The 21481-nt window shown below is 43.2% G+C and overlaps 3 protein-coding genes across 5 annotated transcripts in view; 1 reads left to right on the top strand and 2 right to left on the bottom strand.

Moving 5' to 3' along the window:
* On the bottom strand, positions 1-6616 carry LOC124301858 (transient receptor potential channel pyrexia-like). The gene is made up of 8 exons (XM_046757377.1): positions 4903-6616; positions 4414-4666; positions 4141-4343; positions 3860-4066; positions 3454-3788; positions 2217-2778; positions 1769-2019; positions 1-1678 (listed from the first exon to the last, which is right to left on the bottom strand). The coding sequence occupies exons 1-8, from the start codon at positions 5314-5316 to the stop codon at positions 1513-1515; spliced, it is 2391 nt and encodes a 796-aa protein (XP_046613333.1). The 5' UTR covers positions 5317-6616; the 3' UTR covers positions 1-1512.
* Positions 6617-6682: 66 nt separating this feature from the next.
* Positions 6683-12900, top strand: LOC124301862 (cysteine-rich protein 1-like). Its single transcript, XM_046757391.1, has 3 exons — positions 6683-6817; positions 12112-12264; positions 12499-12900. Exons 1-3 carry the CDS (start codon positions 6778-6780, stop codon positions 12540-12542), a joined length of 237 nt encoding a protein of 78 aa, XP_046613347.1. The 5' UTR covers positions 6683-6777; the 3' UTR covers positions 12543-12900.
* A 2973-nt stretch (positions 12901-15873) lies between these two features.
* The window catches only part of LOC124303406 (paired box protein Pax-8), a 79614-nt gene continuing 74006 nt past the window's right edge, over positions 15874-21481 (bottom strand). For all 3 annotated transcript variants that reach the window (XM_046760562.1, XM_046760570.1, XM_046760580.1), the window contains 4 exons: positions 20645-20743; positions 20113-20343; positions 19737-19832; positions 15874-19274 (listed from right to left, as the gene is read on the bottom strand). In XM_046760562.1, the coding sequence (XP_046616518.1) occupies positions 18961-19274; positions 19737-19832; positions 20113-20343; positions 20645-20743 (740 nt within the window). In that variant the 3' untranslated portion in view covers positions 15874-18960. The remainder of the gene's footprint in view (positions 19275-19736; positions 19833-20112; positions 20344-20644; positions 20744-21481) is intronic.

Genomic DNA, 21481 nt, shown 5'->3' on the forward strand with positions numbered 1-21481 from the left:
GTAATGAAAGATGAAGAACATGAAAAGAAAGGAAATATACATATATTCATAAAAAAAAACAAACCACAATTTATTTTACGTACAGGTAAGAAGACGCATGCGACATCATTGTGGAATCAGACAAAATTACTGGAAATGTGACATTGCTGTATATAATTGTACTCCAATAATTATAATTAATGTATAAATATGGAGTAGTATAGAATAAACGAAATAAAAATCATAAGTTGCGAATACAACCGAGTGATAAATTATAGACCTATAATTATTTTCTCCTTAATCACCGACACGTTATAAATGATTATCATAAATTTCTCGTGACCGAACAATTGTCCGACTACTGTGCAGATTTCGGGGGTCTGGTTTACAAAGTACTATAAAAATCGGAGGTGCCTGTTCGCTTGTGAAAATTACAATAGTATATTATATGTATAACCCAATTGAAACAAATCACTTATTCTCGGATCATTTGTACCTGCGCATCACAAGTGATAACTGAGAAAACTGAACTGATTGTGAAGTTGCTGCATGACCGGCGTGCGTAAATCGCAATATGCGGTACAAACACAAAAATGTATATTTGAATCAACGTATAGGAAATGATTTCCGGATAGCTGGTGCAGGGAGTACTTGTCGAAAAGAAAAAATAACTTGCTAAACCAGCAAGTTTTGGTATCAATATTGTCGTAGCAAAAAAAATTCGGTTGCAGCAGCCAGGAATTTGCAAGTTTAGTTGACGGGTTTGCTACATTGGAACTTCGCTTGGCTATGCTTGTGAAACCTTTGCCGTTGCGTTGAAAATTTTGATTTCGACAGCTAATATCTTGCTGTGACTATATTATCATTAAAATTTGCTAGTCCAGTGAATTATTTCAATCGGATGAAATTCAGATAATTCACTTGCCTTATATCGGCCTTATATCGGCATTCTTTCTACCTACCTCTGACATCTGTAGGGCTACAAACGGACCGTATTTCGCGGGTAACCAAGTCTCTCGGCAACTGAACACGACTACACACGAGCCTGCCTTCATTACCGGCTGAGGTGAATTCTACGAGTATTGCTATGCTTTTTATCAGTGCATATTTATTCTCGCTACGTCTTTTGATCGAGTATACTTACCTTGTTGAATGAGTATTACGTTTTTTTTCTTCAGATTTACGTGTTCCTGTTTTACCGATTAACTACACATTCAGATTTTAATTTTCCGCGCTTCAAATCATCCGTCGCTGTGGAACTGGCTGAATTTTTAAATCTACGTTTTAAAGTTCTTAATAAAATATGTTTGTGACATATTTTCAATATGGCCACCATTACACGCTTGGAATTTCATTTAGGCTGCAAGATAATTTCCATCACCTGTCATTGGTCAAGCGTTGGTTCACGGCAAACAAAATTGCAGCAAGAATAGTTCGGTCATAAATTTTCCTATAACAAATGCCCGAGCACTGAGAATTCAGCTTGTAAAATTCCATCGTACCTACGTAACGCGCGTTGCCTATGGTTTTCAATCAGATTGCGCTTTTGCGCCGCCTACCCAGCTTACGTCTTATGGACTGCATTCTTTGCGTGCGCAGATTTTCACGAAAGAATTCCTTGACTCCATGCTGGCAGGAAGTTACCGTTTCGTTGAAACAGTCTTCGTTTCCTTTGGAAGACGGGGAGTGACTTTCGCACCTGAAACACAAAACAATGAAGCTTACTTGAAACGTTCCCGTAGGCAATGTGTAGCCTGTGGCCGTAGAAAGTTTCGTTAAGCCGAATTACTCTTTGTCAAGTTCCCGGTTCCTCATGGCGATGTCGAAAAGGGCGTCGATCAGCTCTTCGGAAATCCCAGTGTTCTTCTTTCCGTACTCCGTCAACACGCCGAGCGTTATTTGGGTCGGGATCATCTTCTTCGATTCGAACATCATCCTCAGGTATCTGGGAACCAGCCGGCTTTTGAAAATCCGGTGGGACGTCACCCACTCCAAGTGAGCAACGAACTCGGCCTGCTTCAGCAACCGACGGATGTAGCCCTAGTCGCGCAGGAATTTCAAAATTTACATGCATTAGCTGAGTCATTTTCCGATCTCTCCCACAGATATAACTCATAGTCAAGGGCAATCCGGGTCGGGTTGCTGGTTGCACTACCTGCTTTCAGGTAGGTCCGTCGTTCTCGAATAACACCAGGACCATGCCAACGCTAGTAGAGTTTCAAAGGTCATTAAATTACCTCCTTCAAGATTCCCTGGATATCGCTGACCGCCAAACCGATCATTAGATTCATCAGCACAATACTGGCAAGCATGACAAACATGAGGAAAACGATCCTTCCGACAAATTGGAGAACGACGTTTTTCTCCGTAATATCCATCGTTTTCACGAGGTCGTCGAAGTTGTACTCCCCGGTCATCATGACCATGGTCTTGATCACGGCCTTCCAGGAGTCGGTGAACTGTCCGCCGCCGCAGAACAGAAGCGAGAAGCTCAGAGCGAAACCAACGATAAGCCATACAAAGGCTATGAGCACCTTGAAGACGTTTTTCAGTACGGTCGAGAACATGAGCGTGTAGTACCCCAAGGTTGGAAATCTCCCGATGAGCAGCATTATCTGGATCCAGGCGATGAGTATGGCCACGCTGACGGACTGCAGGATCCACTGACGAAAGCTTTCGCTCTCAGCCTGGTTCGTTGCTTCCATCATGGTCGGACGGTACTCTCCTGCAATCGCCACTCCGATCGAAATGGTCACACAGATGGCTGACAACCAGGTTTCGAACTGCCTCGTGTGGTGCCTGAAAAAGTGAACCTTAAATAATAACTCGGTCGATCGAATGAACTCGGCGAAAATTAGCGAGGAGCCTGATAATCGCTAATAGAACTGTTCTCTCGGCGTTATCTTGATAATGTGTATGGACGTCTCGATCTCGAAGGTCTCAATAAATAAAGTCAAATTTATCACGCCTGACTTTCGTTTAATTGATCTTAAATTCAATTAAATTATGTCTCCAAAGGAACCGAATAAGAATGTGTCATTTTTCTCTCAACCTAGGTAAGCTTTTTAATTCTAAGAATGGTGGATCAAGGTGGATTTCGGTGTGAGAATAAACTTATCCCTCTCCATGTCATTGCTCAGGTGATGACTGGACTACCACATGGACTAACTGACGTTTAATTGAATTTACCGCCGCTATACACTTTTATGTATTTTCACCGTCTCGATGGCTGTTTGATCTTTTATATTGAAAGTTTCACCTCCCACGTGAGGTTTATTGTATTTAAACGTAAGTGATTCTCAATGTTTTTCTTCTTCCTTCCTTCTGGTGAAACAATAGTGATGTAATTTCTATCAGTTACAGTAAATGACACATGATAGTTTTCCGAGGAGGACCCCCCTCAGAGTCAAAACGTCGAAATTTGACCTTATTCGTTAAGACCTCGACACCGAAACGTCCATACTTAAGAATCACCTCGGCACTATGAGCAGCTGGAGTAGATTGTGGCCAAGAATAATACAGGCGCAGAGAATGAGGACTCTGCCTGCAGGTATCGCGATGTCGAACACTTTCTGAAGGAGGATCATCGCGTAGCACGACAAGGAGAGGACGAAGACCACGTGGATGAGCACGAGGAGGAAGAAGAACGGACGAAGCCGGTACCACTTAATTCCAAGGAAGGCTTCGATTAGCGGGTGTTGGAGGATCGTCATCTGCTCGATGCTCGGCACAGCTCCAATCAGGGCAGAAACCACGGCCATCTGAAGTTCGCCTCGGGGTGCCAGCGGCTTGAAGTCCAGGACGACTTGCTGAAAGGAGAATATCAGTCTTGTTGTAGATCAGCGCCGATGAAGAGGGACTAGGGTGGCGGTGTGCTTACGTTCACGTTTTTGTCCGTCCCCCGCACCAGCGAGTCTAGAATGTTCGTGATGAAGGTGATCGGCCGGGCGATGTTTTCGAATATGGCGTCGATAACCGTCACTCCCGTCTTTGTCTCCGAGGCCAAATTAGACCCGCTGTCTACCAGAACCCGAATGGAAGCAAGGTGACCTTGGTAGGCTGCCGCGTGAAGCGGTGTACGTCCAACCTGCGCGAAGCCATCTTAATGTGAGTCGGGATTCCACCTCGTGCCGGCAACTTGGAACTCAAAAACACACTAACCTCGTCCTGGACATCGACGAAGGAGGAGTCCATGTAAAACAGCAGGATCCGTAAGATGTCGTGGAACCCGGCGCTAGCCGCAATATGTAGCGGGGTGATTCCTGTTCCGATGCAACGAGCCGACGGCCAGGCACCGCCCTCGAGAAGTCGCTTCGTAGCTTCTCGGCTACCCAGGGTCACGGCGTGGTGCAGCGCCGTCGTGCCTTGGTGGAGAGCAAGAGGTCAACCATTTGCGACTGAACCGCAGACGATGGGAACTGGATCGACACTCACCTGTGTCCGGGTGGACGATGTTGACGGACGCCGAGGCGGACACGAGGATATCGACGATCCTCTCGAACCGCGACATGTCTTTTGGGTCATTCGAGTCCACAGTAACGGCGGCCAGATGCAAGGGCGTCACTCCTCGCTGGTCCCGGGCATCCGGGTTCGCCCCGGCGTTCAGGAGGAGGTTCACTATGTCGACGTGTCCAGCTTTCACCGCCTGGTGAAGCGCCGTTCTTCCCCAACATTCCGGCAGTGGCAGCTGAGGATTTGGATGGATTTGGATTAAGATTTAGATTATTCGGAAATACCATGCGACCGGATACTTATACGTATATCAACAGGATACTTGTAAAATAAGAATGAATTTACAAAATTTGGTAATCCTACCGAAATAAAAAAATAAAAGCCTCAACCGGCTTTCCCTTTCGCAAATATCTGAACAATCAATTGTCTACGGACTCGACTCCTTGGACACACTGTGATTTTTGTACGTACACTATGTCCGATATCGCACTTTGGCCAGGAGTTTAAAGCGGTGGCACTGTAAGGTTCATCCTTGGGTAAGAATCTGACTTCGAATCGGTTTTCGACGGCAGCTCCTCGCTCCAAAAGCCACTTTACGACGTCGACGTGATTTTGCTGAGCGGCCAGGTGAAGCGCACACCTTCCTAACTTGTCGCTCGCGTCAAGGTCCGCATTCGAGATTTCAAGCCGCTGGAGGATGCTGAGGTATCCTTGCCAGGCTGCGAGGTGGACGAGGGTTACTCGGAGCGAACCGCAAGGCTCGACGAAACTTCGGTGGTCGTTTGTGTTGCTGGACTCGATGATTTGCACCGCTTGTTTCACGTCGCCGTTCTCGACGAGCGTCATGAGCTCGAGTTTCGTCGCCGGGGCCCGGCAGACCGTCATCTCTTGATCAGATTTCAACCTGGGGATCTACGAACGGCGTTCAAGAAAAGAGCGATCCTTACTCCGACTGTAATCTCGTGAGTATCAAACGCAACTAACCCCCAACACCCACGAACGAAAGAACACCACTAACAATTTCCACTTCCATTATTTATTCGAGGATGTGGTTACCAGAGGAAGTCATTTAGCTGTTTGCAATGTCGCTGCTCGGTGCGCTTATTACTCCTGGTTAATTCTTGTGAACCTTATTATCGCCCCGCCGTATATCGGCCTGGTAACGACGAAATCTTGGTTCAAACACAGATTTCGGCTAAGCCAGATTTACGTCTGAGATTGAGCCCAGCCCCTGATTCTGAATTGTTACATTGACCCAAGGAGATGGAGCTCTCGACATCGGTCAAAGTTCCGAAATTCACTCGAGTCAGTCTTAATTTCTCTTCGTCACTGGCAGTAATTGGAAAATTATTCGATATATATCGTATCAGAGATCATAGGGCATAGATCGTAATAAATTTTTTCTGGCTTTCTCCACGTGCGTGGGACGAAATTCATACTCAATAGAATGAGAATGGACGAAGGAAATCATAGGTTGCTTACGCAGACGCAGGTAAGGTTTTACTACGACAGGAGTAGGTATTAGAGGCTGATCAAAACTTTCCAGCCTGCGCCCTGATGACTTATGGCTTCGACCTTGTCTCAATCAATCAATATCAGATCCCGCCGAGCTTCTCCCAGCGTCTGAGATTCTTACCCATTATTTTTCTCTCCTTTCCTTTGGCTCCTTTATTCCTTCAATCTTCTATGCCAAAGCAGTAGATTCCATTCACCACAGATCATTGTCGAATTTAAGTGCGGCGATAAGCTTTAGGCGCAAGTCAATTATACAAGGTATTGACCTACGGGTGAAAAGAAGAGCGAATGAATTGATTTCTCAGAGAATGAAAGAAAATAATCCTCGGACTATCTAATTGATCCTCCTTGAAGGTACTATGTCAATCAATCCAAGCGTCACAATAGATCGGAGCACAAATCACCCGGTCTTGACCCTAAAAAATTGGGCCAAAGAGTACGAGGGTGATAAAAATTCGGGGTCTCTGCGTCCAGTTGAGGCATTTTGAATCGGGATGCTTGTTGCATTGATTCCAGAAACATTGCGATTGGCCGGATGACAAGAGGGCCAAAATACGAACCGATTACATCAGCGTTTGCGGTGATCTCACCTCTCAGAGCCGGGCTGCGATCGGCTCGAGTGGCTGCTTGAACGGATCGAACGCGATGCATTATAACGCAGAACGTAACGCGTTGCGGGACGCAAGAAGCAGGACGGAAGGCCAGAGGAGGGGAAACCCGGCGACCGGGACCAGACGCGATCTAGTGAGCGGTTGACCACGCCGAAGAACGCTTGTCAGACTTCAGAGACGATTCGCTTCTAGCCACGCTCACGCCCAGTTAGCCTGCATCATGCCGAACTGCCCAAAGTGCGAAAAGCCGGTATACTTCGGTGAGTCTTTTGCTTCCACTGCTTTTCCATCTTAGATTAGATTTTCCCCATTTTTCTTCTGCACCCTGTTCCACACTTTGAGGCTGAACAAAGGTGTGTCGATTTTTATCTGCACTGCCTGGAAAAAGAAGTTGTACAACTCAAGTTATTGTAAGGAAGTTTGATAAAGTGGGCAAAAAATAAAGAGCTGCGGAAGCTGCGGTTAACTGGCCGAAACCATTTACCGAATGTATATAACTCAAGGATAATTTCAGGCTCGCTTAACAACGCTCTTAGTATTCCTTGTTTATTCCGGTTTCATTCTCTCGTATTGTTGGTTTTGATGTTGAAGGGAAATCGGTTTGCAGGTTGATACGCTGCTGAGTTAAATCAATTACAAATGAAGCCTTAGGTAAAACAGTGTCGCGGGTCTTAGCACCGAGCTTACAATTTTCGCTAGGATTCAGTTTTGATGATCCGGAGATTCCCGCGTCACTTTTATTTACGACTATGCCGTAATAAGCTACGAGCCTCGGTGTATGTGGGTGGGTCCCTCTGTGATTAATTATAATTATCGTTACGAATGTGTGAGCGTCAACACGTGAATATATCAGCCAAACGCAAACAAATGTGGTGACGGATGTTTGAGCTCCGTATCGCGGTGCACCACCGGATGCGGAAAATGTCGAGAGACTTCCATGTAAAAATTAAGAATATTTTATAACACGAATTTACGTTTTCTCGACTGGACGTAACGGTATATTCCTTGCCAACACGACCGGCGATTCGTTTACGCGTCTCTCTTGGTCAGCGATTTTTGACAAACGTTGCAAAAACGAAGGAAGCGCGAGAGTCGGCAGTTTGCTTGCAGCGCAACGCGATCCGGAACGAACAAGAGAAAGAAAATTCGCAAACACAATTTTACAAGAACGAAAGAAAACGTCCACAATTTCGTTGAAGCGTAATTGGTGCAACGAACCGAGCGCATTTCTGCGAACAAAGTCGAAGAGAAACAAACGTCCTTGCGGAAACGCGTTGTGTGTCAGCGGATGGTGGAACTGTGTCAAGGCATTGTTATCGGCGCTGTTATTCCTCGATAACGCGCCTTTCGAGTTGTATTTTAATTAGCGATGATCTCAGTTATGCGTAAGAAAGAAGGCACACGTTCTCTTTTACTCTCCTCGTGCAGCGTACTTGAAAAATCGACGCGATTCTCGTTGAGTTTTTGCTACCGAATCCGAGCCAAGCGCGAAATTATGCACAGGTTGTTTAAAATTATGCGGACGGATGAATCACGCGGACCTAACCGTGACCTCATCTTCTCAACCTTCAAGAACTTTCTCTATCCACGCTTCGAGTTACGCGTAGGTTAAAACTGCACCTGAGTACACAGAGCTCTAATACGTACAGGTGTGAAAACATGGACGTCAGTTCGAAGTCGTATGTTAATATAGTACATGCGAGTTGAGAAAAAAGAACTTCATACCTTTCACCTTTACCGATGAGCGCGTCGTTCAATTTTCCTCTTTAATCCGACAGTGATCGATCACGAGACTTGAATTCGAAAAGCTGTACATTTATCGCGTCGATTTATACATCGGTAAACCTTCGATTTGATAATCATATCGTCGAAAGGTTATTCTTTTGTAACGTAATCGAATTTGACTCCTCCAATCGATTGATTAACGATAGATCCCCCCTCCGTGATGACGGTGAAAGCAACGATTACGACCCTGCGGAAGGAAATGGCTCTGCACGTTGATCGGTTTCACGGCGAGAGTGTTGAGATAACATTTTATACACAGCGTTTAACGCTACGCCTCAAACACACGGTTCTCCGTATTTCCTTGATGCGCAGTGTCAGTATTTACACCGCGAATGAAATACCAGAAACAGAGTTAAAAAGAAGCTTGTGAAAAATTGAGGAAAGTTACGCGAGCTGACGCTTCGTTGAAGCCGACGGATATCCGCGTGAGCGTATAAAATTAATTATCAGGTAGCGATTAGTCGTTGAAAAATATCAGGCGTCAGTTGCACGGTTAAGCAGGAAACTATGTCGTTATACGGTAATAAATGGCACTAAACGTAATTGGGCGGCTTATCGCCTAGGTGTATTGTTTGTTTTCCCATATAATCGGTATCGCGTTATATTATCAGCTTACGAAACATTTCGTAGTATTCGATAAACCTTCGCACACCCCTCACACTGAAATAATCTCGAAATTGTCGGCGGATAAGATATTTAAGCTTTAAGAAATTGGTAAACTACAGCTGATTACATGAGCGTAGCAGCGTTGAGTAACTGTAACAATTCTTTCTCGATATAGCTCAAAATCTTCTCCAATAAGTACGTACTTATTATCATACCAGTATCAACGAACGCGGCTAACTTCTGGCCCCATAATACGACTCTCGCTCCGCGTACAAGGCGCGCACTTTTGGACCCCGTTTTACACGGTTCGGTACCTCGTGCATACCGACGCATGCTGTACATCGGAGTCTTTTGATAAAAACCCGTCTACCTCGTGAATAGAGCCCAGCTCTGTTTCGGAGTCGTTGACGAGTGACGCTGAAAGCGTCGTGCGTCTCACGCACCAGCGTTGCATACTTGAGCGTATACGAACTAATGTATCCATACGTGGAACCGCACCTACGCGGTGACCGAAAAGAATCTACGAGCCAATCGCGGTATCATCCGGTCACAAACCGAACCAATCCTGAAACGTTTCCTATGAAATATAGAAATGTAGCTAAAAATTGTAGCCTCGGTCGAGTAATTGGAACCGTGAAAAATGAGTAGACTCTGCAGAAAAGGGAGCATGTAGGCAGAAATTAGTCAAGGATCAAAAGTTGGTAAAAAAATAATTACCGTATTGCGGTCTTCTGATTCTACCCACCGAGTATCCGGACTCATCAGCCGGGTGCGGCGATATGCATGTACACTCGACGGCGTTGATTCTCTCGGTAAATATGCGTGGGTGATTCTTGAAGAGGGGTGAAACGAGGGGTGAATTTTGAGTAGCTGCGCACTAGGGTGATCCTTGAAAATGTAATTTTTTAATTTCGACCGGCTCGCTCGGCAAATCGGCTCGAGATAGTTCAAGAAGAATTTCCTATTTTTTTCAGACTTTCATCTCTAACCTATGTCCCAAAAGGGATGGATCCCGTTCCACCCTTTCAGGGGAAATCAGTTTTACCGAACGGATCTAGATGAAATTTGGTTCAGGGGGGTTTCGTGGGTCGGTAATTACGAATCTGAACTCGAAATTACAAAATTCAAAATGGTGAATCCAATATGGCAATATCAAGTGACGTTTGGGGTTTTAATCCACCATATTGGACCCTAAACTTTGAATTTTGTAATTCTGAGTTGAAATTCGTAATCAGCGACCCAAAAATCCTCTTATACCAAATTTTGTCTAAATCTGTTCGGTAGATTTGATTTGATATGCACGGGTTAGAGTCGAGATAAAAATCTGAGAAAATTAGGGAATTATTTTAAAATTACGTCGGGCCGATTTGGGGGGCGCGCTGCTGGAAATTAAAAAATGACCTTTTTAAGGACCACCCTACTCCGAACGTTTCGTCTTTGTCGAAAGAGCCGCGAGGGTTGCCGATGGCAGCATCGGAGTCGTTGATGAGCTTGGAGCGATTCGGTCGAAAGCTCGTCAGGATTCGGAGGCGGAGTGAAGTTGGCCAGGTGTACGCGGTGCGCAAATCCACACAGGCGCGAAACCGTAGAGAGGAAGGTTGCGTATACGGACCCGGCGTTTCGACATCGCCGTCGCCCACTGTACAACAATGAAGCATCCATCCGCCTGCGAGGACAGCAACAAAGCTCTTCTGCCCGCTCCGACGGCCTTCTTCTCTGCCTAGGTAATAACAAGAAGAGCGGACCGGGCGCCCGGAGATGAGAGCGACAGGTTTGTTTGCGGCGAAATGGCAATGAAAGTGGGGTTGCCCAGCATCCGTTATCCTCCTCCTCGTCCCTCCGGCCAGCACTCTTTCCATCTCTCGGCCTAGGGAGCGACTTGGATGCTTCTGGTTTACATAACGCGGATTTGTTACGCTGATGGACCCGTAGATGAGAGCCACTACACAACCGCAGCCTGCGAATTGTTCGCGCTAATAACTAACCCTCGAGGCTTTGGATATGCTGGTTAAGGTCGTATAGTTCTGCTACCTTTACCGACCAGGCAAACTCACCCGTTTGCATCCTGTAATAAATAAACGTATGGATAGGGTTCAAATTTCGACGGTCCATCGATAATCGTCAAAAAAATGTGCGGTTTTTTAACACGTGTTACTATTCCCAAATTTCCCGCATTTCAGGGGTCAAAAAGTGCACGGTTTAGATACTTTGGGCAATGACGGAAACAATGAGGAGTAGAATGAGCCTTTGTGAAACTGTTTTCATACAATATCGAAGTCGCTAGACGAGAACTAGGAATTATAATAATTACGTATGGACCGTCGAATTTTGAAGTTTTTCCGTTCGTTTGCTTATCTAATATAGGGAGCAAAAGGGTGAATTTGTTCGTTCGGTAAGGGTAGGAGTATTACACGACCTTACGGATTGCGGATCCCAATTTCTAAACGTCAAATTTTAATGACTCTACTCTCGATTCACGAATCAGCCCCGTTGTTCTCAGAAATTTCGCGCTATCATTTGGACCAATGAGATTCCGCGTGACAACTGTGAATCTGTATACATTTTGACGTGCACCGATTTTATATCGGCGCGGTGCACTCGACGCTCTTCGGTGGAACGATGAATCGGTGCCGTTGAGAAACAAAGGCATTGGCTGTTACGGCTGCCGATATCTACTCGTGATTGCCACGATGCGGTAATTCAAGTACCTAGCGGCGAGTAGCGGCGCGTAATAAACATCCCCATTTAATACGATATCGCAAACTCATTTGGGATGATGGATGCATGCATGCGCCGCGGATTCTTTGAAAAGAACAAAACACCCGGTGCGACAATGCTCGGTTTTGCGGGCTCCGTGTTCGCTCCCCGCGGACATCGCCGAGTTCACACCATGCGTGAAAAGGGGTTTTTCATGAGAAAGAAAGCTCCGGGTCCCAGAGGACGCCTGGTGTCTTCTTGAAATTCTTAATTAGAAAATTGCTAATGCGTCGGCTCGGTTGCATCGATTTATTCATTTCTCTTGGTTCCAAAGCGCGGCCTGCGAGTCGTCTCGCATTTTTATGCTTATTCCTCCCCCTTTTACAACCCGTTGGTTTTCCTTTTGTCCCTGTTTTCTACAACGCGTATATGTGTAAAGTCTCCATACTTCTCTGTTTTTGTGCAGCGGAACGAAAAACCTCCCTGGGAAAGGACTGGCACAGCGCATGTCTGAGATGCGAAAAGTGCAACAAGACTTTGACCCCCGGCAGCCACGCCGAGCATGAGGGTAAACCATACTGCAATCAGCCTTGTTACGCCGCGTTATTCGGCCCCGGAGGTGAGACACTTTTTGATTCTCCGATTCGATGCCTGCGAACAAACGAAACCAGAATTATTCATAATCGCCACAAGCGGACGAGAATTTCTTCAAGATTTATGCATTTTATTATTCTCCTTTAGCAATTTTCAATTTCATTTTGGTTCACATTTAGCTTGTAGAAATTAATTACCATTAAAAATTCTCACGTCTTAAAGTTGGATAACTCATAAAATCCCTCCATGATAATTACAGGCTTTGGACGAGGCGGTGCTGAGAGTTATGTTTACAAGAAGTAAACGCATTTTACACTTGAGGGTGGTGGCGACCTACATTCCAAGAGAAACGTTCCAACCACAATAATGCCAGTATAATAACCGTATATGTTAACGACACATAAATATACCCTACATTATCTATGTAATAAGCATAACGTACCTAATTATACATCGCTGATATAAAGTACCTTCAACTATAAGCGTATAAAATAACAATTGTTTTGTAATTACACATGCATATAACGTTACAATAGCTATCGCACAAAGTTCAAGCGTAATGCATTTATTGGAACAGAATAAGATTAGAAAAAAAAATCATATGACAAAGTTCGCATGTAATGATCGTTCGGACTAATAAACATATCGTCATGACTCGTAAGTGATTATAACTCGATACCTCGTTACCCATTCGTGACAACCGGACAACATTTGCGTCTTATCTCACAATCAGGTCCGTTTATTCATCCCGTGTACTCGCAGTCGTTTTGCCAGTTGCATCTTTTGAATTTATCGAACGAGCAGCTCGAGCAATATCGCAATTAGTAAGCTTGCAGTGTAAAACGAGTCGATGCTTTAACTGGTCAAGATAAAATGCAACTTTCCATTAGCCGGAAAGCTCAGATGCTATGGATCCTCGACCGGTAAGACAGCCATTTATCAGTTTCGAATGATAATCTAGCTGCCTTACCAGCAGTCGACAAGTTAGCAGCGGTAAGTTTCAATATCGTGGATCCCACGCTAGGTATACGGTTTGGAACTGATTCTGATTTCACGCACTCTTGCAGAATGTCTGCAATTTTTTCATTCACGCATTCGGTACTTTGTAACTCGATATGAAAGAAAAAAAAAAACATCTCGATTGTGAAACAGAGTCGAGGGGCAGGTGAATGGGCTTATTAATGCTCGCCTTAATAGGCGCGAAGAATACGAATAAGGGGATTCGAGATCTCGATAGGCGCATAAATAATCCAGTAAAGATAGCGCATAAAAGTAAGCGAACATCGTTATGCTCCAGATGCGTCGCAGTCCACTTTACACATTTGTGTACAAGCTTCGCTCACCGAGAGCGCTACACCCACACGAATACCGATCTAGGGTATAAAACGGCGACGACGGTTTGACACCCATCGTATATAAAACGGACTAGTTTCGTTAAAAGTTGACGCGGAAAATAACTAACTGTTAATACCACACGATCAGCGGAAATTCCGCAAGTCAACCGCAAGTCGAAACCGTCTTACAACACCAAGAGTCTCTCGACCGCGGTCGAGTTGAGCCAAATTCAATGATTACACCTCGTTTGTTTCCTCGATTCTATTCCTCGAACTTCAAATTTCTTATTTTTAATTCACCCGTGCCGTACACTGACAAATAGTACACAAATATTGCCCACATATTGGTGGATTCCCATATCGATATTCATTGATCGGTAATTCGAATCGCGAACGCCGAAAAGTTTCCATTTCCTCTACGGAGATGTAGAAAAAAGGCCCCAGCTTCGACACGGAATGAAATGGAAATGTATATTGAAAAAAGCGCATTCGCGACAGCGCGTATTAGAAATCGCTCCAGATTCTGACGGCAGGCGAGAACAAGGCATCTGTACTACAAGTATATTTTTAATCAGAATGGAACGGTGCAATTATACACGCAAGGTGAGAAGATACGCTCTCGCGAATAAACGCGTCGCTTATAATTCGATCCGATGAAAAGGTCTGCAGCTGGGCGAAAAATCGTCCCGGTTCGGTTGTACAGCTCAGCTACTGCATGGCGGGAGCCAATTGCAGCCTCATCATCGCTGCGAGTTTCCTAGACGACCCAATTACCGGCTCCAAATGAAAAATAGAACCGGAATTAATTGTCTTGTAATTCAAAAGGGTTCGGTGACCGAAAAATCGGCCTCTCATAATTGGAAATGGGCCTTGTTTACCAAACTGTAAGTGGTCCTCGGTCAAGTACTGCTTTGATTCGAATTCTGTATCGATTGATTTTCCTCGCTTCTGGGCAATGAGATATCGCGCGATAAAGCAGGTTATAGATCTCTAAGTGTGCCGATTCCTGTGAACCGAAATTTCACCGCGAGATATTCCAAGTCCGCGACGCGTTTTTATACTTTTTCTTCGCGACTCAGGTTGGTTGTAAGAAACGAGGGGCGAAAAAAAAAAAAAAAAAAGAAAATGTGAGTAAGTATCATAAAATCGTTTACAAACGTTTAATTAAGAAATCTGAGCTACGATCGCGTTACGCAAAGTTGAAAGTATAATACACAGAGAAAGGATATATAAACTTCATATTTATTTAAAAAGGATTTACAGAGTTTTCATTCTTTTGGTATTTTATTTATTTATTTTTTTTTCTCTTTTTCTTTCATTTCTTCTGTTTTCTATTAATAATTTTTCCAATTCTCCATGAGTCGACAGCGAAACATGAGAAAGAGTGGTGCAAACGGAACGACGAGTTCGGAGGTTTAGGTTGAGGGCTTATTCATTTCAAACACGCATGTACACGTAATCACACCCGCGGAAAAAACGCACGCACATCGAACGCCGAGAGTCGGACGATATCAATTAATCAATTATAAGTTCTAGAAAACAACACAACACAACGATAAATTTATTGTACAAAAGTATACTATATACTTTACGCGTGTAATAAAAGTTTAACTGATTTAAATTTTGGCTCTATACGTATATATTGCAAGTATGTGTATATGCAGATTCAAATAATTTAAATACGAATCCTTGTGGCGTACTTGCCGGTCGCAATAGTTAATTTGAAAGTTTTTCTCGCAATCTTTTTCACTGTTGTTGAAATTCTCGTAGCTCTGTTTCACGAGGAATGTACCGGTAGAATTCTGAATCGGTGTTGTACATTTACACAATCGTATTTTCGATCTGACGGTAACTGTTCAATATTTTTATATATATATATATATATATATATATATACATACATATACATGTACGTATATATGTGTATTAGAGAGGTGACTTTCCATTTCATAATTCTCTATATAATTCTTTAAATCGTTATATTTCTCATTCTTTCTTGCTTCGCTTTATTTTCCCTTTTTTATATAATTTTTATTCATTTATTAAAATTTTTATTTCAATTGCATTATTATAGTGGGCTGTATATATAATATATAAAGTATTACCGTTATATTGCTTTGTTCTGTTTTTTTTTCTTTTTTGTTGTTTGTTTGTTTGTTTTCGTTTTTTTTTTTCATAGTGTTCTTTGGCAAAACTTATTACACATAGGTCATCATCGTATGTAATTAATAAATAATAAAAGTATTAAATAATAATAGTAATAATAGTCATAGTGATAATAATAATAATGATAATAATAATAATGAAAAAAAAAATTAATAATATTCATAAAGTAGCTTCAACAATGAAAAGTACGTACATTTGTGGATAAATCGTAGCAAGTAATAGATAATGGTCGTGTTTAAATTATGGGTGAAATATGCACGTATAAGATCATAATTAAATACGCTAATTTGATAATAATAATTATTATTACAGATCGCGATCAGACTCTGTTTTCTCGAGGATCGCGGAAATCAAACGTGACACGACATTGTTATGCGATTCTGTCTTCGAGTTAATGGTGAATACGTTATTACTCTTATTATTATTATTCAAGTTTTTTGGTTTCTTCCTGATTTTCGTAAAATGTTCGACGCGGAAATTTAGAAGAATAATAATAATTATTATTAAAATTACCACGAATTGGATTTTGAATATCGTCATTTTGACATATCATCAAGTGCAGTATTACATTATTTTATATATATACCTGTAAAGTATATGTATATACATATATTTATACAAATATATTGATATATACTTATATCAATTTATTTTACATTCTATTGTATAGAGGTTGATTTTCACTAGTTACAATTTATGTAATCTATCTTACATAGGTGGTGATATATCGTATCATATATACCTACTAGTGTACAGAAAATAAAATGTAATTATCGTACAGTAATATAATATTATATATAAGCATTTGTATAATATTATGATTAAGAACGTGATAATCAGAACGATCATCGCATACGGTACGTCGTTTAGCATACCTACGAGTGTATGGTGCTATACTTTCTTTCAGTTTCATTTCGGAAAAAAAAAAATTTCCGGCTAGCTTTTCTGCCCCTGTATGGACATCGGGAAACTGTAAAGGCGATTCCGCGGCGAGACACGACGGCCATTTCCGACTGGCGAACCGAAAATGGGCGTGCAAAACGGGGTAGTCAAAATTCTTTCAGAGATGTACCACGTGAAAGAAAAATAGGGTAACGCGCGCGAGGTATAGTCGTTACAAATATACTATAGATTAATCGAGAAAGACACACAGCGACCTTCGATTGGCGAAAATTTTAGTCTTGTTCGTTTTTCTTTAGTTTCTTGCTGTCGCAGTCGTGTTTATTTTTTTTTTTTTTTTTAAATTTATTTATTTCAAATTAAACGAAAGTCGGTTTAGACATAGGATTTGTATATATGTATATCTATGACAATAATAATAAAAACACGGTGACGTACCGGCTTTTAGATGTATGTATATATATATATACCTATATACATGTACATAACATATAGGTGCTGTCAAAGAGTTGAAATTTAGTCGATTTTCAATACACTCATTGTTTATTATTGTTGTTTGTTCTCATCAACTTGCGACTTTGTCATCTGCAGGTGTTATATCCCTCGACAGCTTTATTTTAGCTGTTATTTGACATAAACTGTCTTCCTTACGAAAGAAAAATAATCCATTTATTCTCATACAATTCGAGCTATTCATACAATTTTTATATGCATGCATATATAGGTACATTTATGTGTATACTATAATATTGAAAAACGTCGTGCACGCATCACCGTGTATAATAAATTTTATTTACAACAATTATGTATGATATAATCGTGATGATAACATATACCGAGAGTTCTTCTTGAAAGGATCTGTTCGTAGCGCGCGCGATCCAACTTCCTTAATCTTGATTGGCTGACATCCGTGCTCGAAGCCTGAAGCAAACCTTTGCTGGTAAGAACAAATTCCCTAGAATCGACACTACGCGTCGGTGACTCTGCCTACCATGCTGGTAACATTTTTACGAAGTTGGCCACGCTTATAAACTAGACGAGTAGCAATTGTCGAGCGGGTCCTTTCAAGAAGGACTCTCCGTATATTTATACGTGTGTATATGCCTATAATAACCTGCGCAGATAAGTATAATATAAAAATAATAATATAGTTTTAATAATAAGAATCGCGTAATTAAAGTCGCTGTAAACTCTGCCTGTCGAACACGACTTCGTGGTCTTTGGTTTCTACAAAATATATATATATATATATGTATATATATATATATATATTCATGTATATATAATATATTCTTAAAAGTACGATAATAATGACGAATAGATGTAATTACAATAAAAATGTGTCGTTATAATTTGAACAGAGAAGAAAATTTAAAAAGAAAGAAAACAAAATTGAAATAAAATAGAAATAAATAAATCTCAATCAAATCGCGATTATTATAATTAATTATAGATATCATACAAATAACAAAAGATTACGTGGGTTTTAATTAGTACGTACCGGGGAGACGTTATAATCACATCTGCGCACGTTAACGCAACTTATTCAAGTTATAATTTAATACAATAATAATCATAATCATAATCATAGTCATAATAAGGATAGCATGTATCTCAGTGTGTATAAATAGGTATGTTCGGTGTGATTGGAAAAATGATTGCATAAAAATTACGCTCTATGTTATAGGAATTAATGATTAATCAGTTAATTAAGGATAAAAATTAAACTATCTAAAAGCTGCGGCAGCTGCTCGCGGGTCACCGGAATATACCTGCGTGTATAATATTGTTCTTTCACTAATCGAATTTCAGAGACGATGATGGTATCGGCTCGCCTTTCACCCCGATTCGCACATTATATACATACAGTACACGACAGACGTATTCCACGTGCAACGTTGCAACCAGAAAAGGAAATATTTCAACGAACGCTAAAAGCGTCACCGTCCGCTCACGATTATCATTCAGGTCCAATTATACGATTATTCTCGATTCGATACTTTCACTCAGGGTGAAGGTTTGGTATATTTATCTACAATTTCTCCGCGTGTTGCAACAATCGGATGACATTGCATCGTCGTACGTTGTAATTGAACCGCGAAACTCGTCGCAATAACGTCATTCGTCATCAGACATACTACGTCCGTAGAATAAGAGATCAGTGGTCATGATTTCCCCCTTCCCTTTGCACCCTCATCAAACTTTCGGCAAGCCCCTCGTCGGCGTTTTCTCTCCCCCTCCCCGTTATGATATGGCGTCAGTTCACAAATCGAATGCTGCACTTTCGTCGTCACGATAACAACGATGACGAAAGACGAGATTCAACCGAGGTACAAATCCGTGGGCGTTGCGATCGGATGCTCGGGTTTTACGCAGGCGCTTCCGGTTGGCGAAGCTGCGCTAGCGCCGCTGCTCGCCCTCGTTGCTGCCAACGGCGAACGGCTCGCTACTTCTGCGCTGCTCTCCGAACCCGCGTTGTGATTGTGGTTATGGTTGTGGTTGTGGTTGTTGCCGTTGTTGCCGTTGTTGCTATTGCCGCACCCGACACCGATTCCCATCCCACTTCCGCCTCCCTGTTGCCCAGCGTTATGGGAAGACGCCAGCGTGTCCCCATTGCAGTAGTAGTACGTCGAATCTAAGCAACGCGAGATCAAGGGGGGAAAAATTAGCCTCAAGGGTCGGTCGATCATCGAGACTTCTTTCTCGTCGAATTGCCGCTATTCAAACCGCTTGAAACAACACAAAATTAATCGTCAAGGTAAAGGTTCGAAAAGCGGTCCTTGTCCGAGAAAAAGAGGTCTTCGGGTCAATACGCGCCTTCGTATATCGGCACACTGAATAACGTCTACGTCGGAATATTGTGACGAATCTTCACGACATTTCGCTCCGTTAGACAGGGTGTCAGCTTTAGGTACGATACAGGAGTGACTATATTTAAGCATCGAGCTGAGGTGGAGTTTTCATCGAAAATCTATAGGCAAATGCGAATATCCTGGATCTGGACAATTTACAGCAGACTGTCTTAAGTTGGGATGAATAAATGACGACTCTTGGATCTACCTGATCTAATCGGTACTCATACTCACTGTTTACTTACTGAGCAACCCGCTTGTCGCCGTCCCGTACCCGTAACCGCTGTAAGGTGCGCTGGAGTACTGAGAGTACGCCGCGCTGTAGGCGTAGTCACCACCGCCTGTTGATAAGACAGATAAAAAGAGCCGGGTCAGCAAAGGATTTATTCGTTGCGAAGGCAGGCGTCGTAACTCCGTTTATCAAACTGCGGTCAACGGGGTCACCCGCGTGGCTGAAGTCACCTTTGCATCCAGGACTTATTCAGGAGCTCGAGTGACTTTTTCGAAGACTTTTTGCAAAGAAAGCGCGAGTCTCTTCGAGGCTCGTGACCGGTCGGTCAGTTCGGAGCATCGGTGAAGCGGAAAGTACGGTGTTTCGCGACTATCGAAGTGGGTACTCACCGGTGGCGTAGTGTCCGAAGCTCGGCAGCATGCCGGAGTAAGGCGGTATAGCCGACGATACCTGGGACTGGGAAACTGGTGGCTGAAGGACCGTCAGTCCCGGGTCCCCTCCGGGGGTGTTGGGGGCGGCAGGGGCAGCGTTAGCCTCGCTGTGGAGCGATATCGGCGGACTCTGCTCGCCCCCGCCCGCCCCAACGACAACGTACGGCACTGCGACGGCACCGTTCTCTCCTACGCCATGCACAACACAACACGACATTCGAATCAAGCACAAGCCAATTGAACGAAATAACGAAACGAAAGTTAAATAAAAACGATCGGCGGTGTCTACTGGTTCGCGTTCCACCCCCGGTTGGTCCAAGCTTTCCTCTTCGACAATTATATTCGACGAATTCTCGTGACGATCTTCGACCAACTGGCGGTGTTATCGAAGCTTATGCACCATTTCGTCGAGTTCTCAGCGACACGCGGAGTCGACTTGGAACCGCGAAATTTGCTACATAGGTGAAGGTGAACGTGAACGTGAACTCACCCGTGGTATGGTAAGGCGACATGTTAGCCGGGTCCAGAGTTTGGCTTAATTTAAGTTCCTGCATCGTCAACGGGGCGAGGGGCGTCAAGGTACCACCTGCTTTCGAAAAATCCCCCAAGGTTTTTCCCTATTTAGTCATCCCTCGACAACGTTCAGTGATCCGCTCGCATTATCGACGTCGCTGGCCGACCTCGCCTCGCCTTTAATCGTTCTTTCTTTTTGTCCTTTTTATTTCACCCGAAATAGGAGAGGGGGTTACTTTCGCCGATTTGCGAAAACCCCGAAAGGGTTTTTGATAGCTCCCGAGGTCAGAGCCGGGGGTTGTTGTTGCCCGTGGTCCCCTCGAATGGGGTTCAATCCGGCCACCCCAACCCACGTTACGTTATTATTCTCCGATCTCCGGCACAGTGCAGGAGTCATGTGTCTGAGTGACATTTGACGCAATCCATTATCGAAGGTTATTGTTGTACAGTTCGGTACGCGCCAAATACGCACACGATGCAAGGCGAGGTGAAAAAATGTTCGGCGACGTCGATCACGCGGCTTTTTTTCACGACTAGAAACATTACGCCTTTCTCTTCCATTTTCAGGAATGATAATCAGCCAAATTCGAGCTTCCCATGGTCCCAAACCACCGCGATACCGTTCTTTGACCTCTGCCTGCCACCGCCATCATGCATCGTTTGGAAATGCGAAATTATAAAGCATATAAAACACAAAGCCAGCGATACGCCGTTGCATCTAGATATTTACCTGCAGATGATATAACGGTAAAAAAGCTCACGGCCACTAAAACAAGACTATACCTACTTGAATTATACAGTAAAAGTGAAGAAG

The sequence above is a fragment of the Neodiprion virginianus genome, chromosome 1, assembly GCF_021901495.1.
Source record: "Neodiprion virginianus isolate iyNeoVirg1 chromosome 1, iyNeoVirg1.1, whole genome shotgun sequence".
NCBI lineage: Eukaryota > Metazoa > Arthropoda > Insecta > Hymenoptera > Diprionidae > Neodiprion > Neodiprion virginianus.

Coding starts and splice junctions, on each gene's coding strand:
- LOC124301858 (XM_046757377.1), bottom strand. CDS start 5,316: ATGACGGTCTGCCGGGCCCCGGCGACGAAACTCGAGCTCATGACGCTC. Junction 2,020..2,216: donor TCCAGGGAATCTTGAAGGAG/GTAATTTAATGA, acceptor CTGCGCGACTAG/GGCTACATCCGTCGGTTGCT. Junction 1,679..1,768: donor AACCGGGAACTTGACAAAGA/GTAATTCGGCTT, acceptor TTTGTGTTTCAG/GTGCGAAAGTCACTCCCCGT.
- LOC124301862 (XM_046757391.1), top strand. CDS start 6,778: ATGCCGAACTGCCCAAAGTGCGAAAAGCCGGTATACTTCG. Junction 6,818..12,111: donor CGAAAAGCCGGTATACTTCG/GTGAGTCTTTTG, acceptor GTTTTTGTGCAG/CGGAACGAAAAACCTCCCTG. Junction 12,265..12,498: donor CGCGTTATTCGGCCCCGGAG/GTGAGACACTTT, acceptor TGATAATTACAG/GCTTTGGACGAGGCGGTGCT.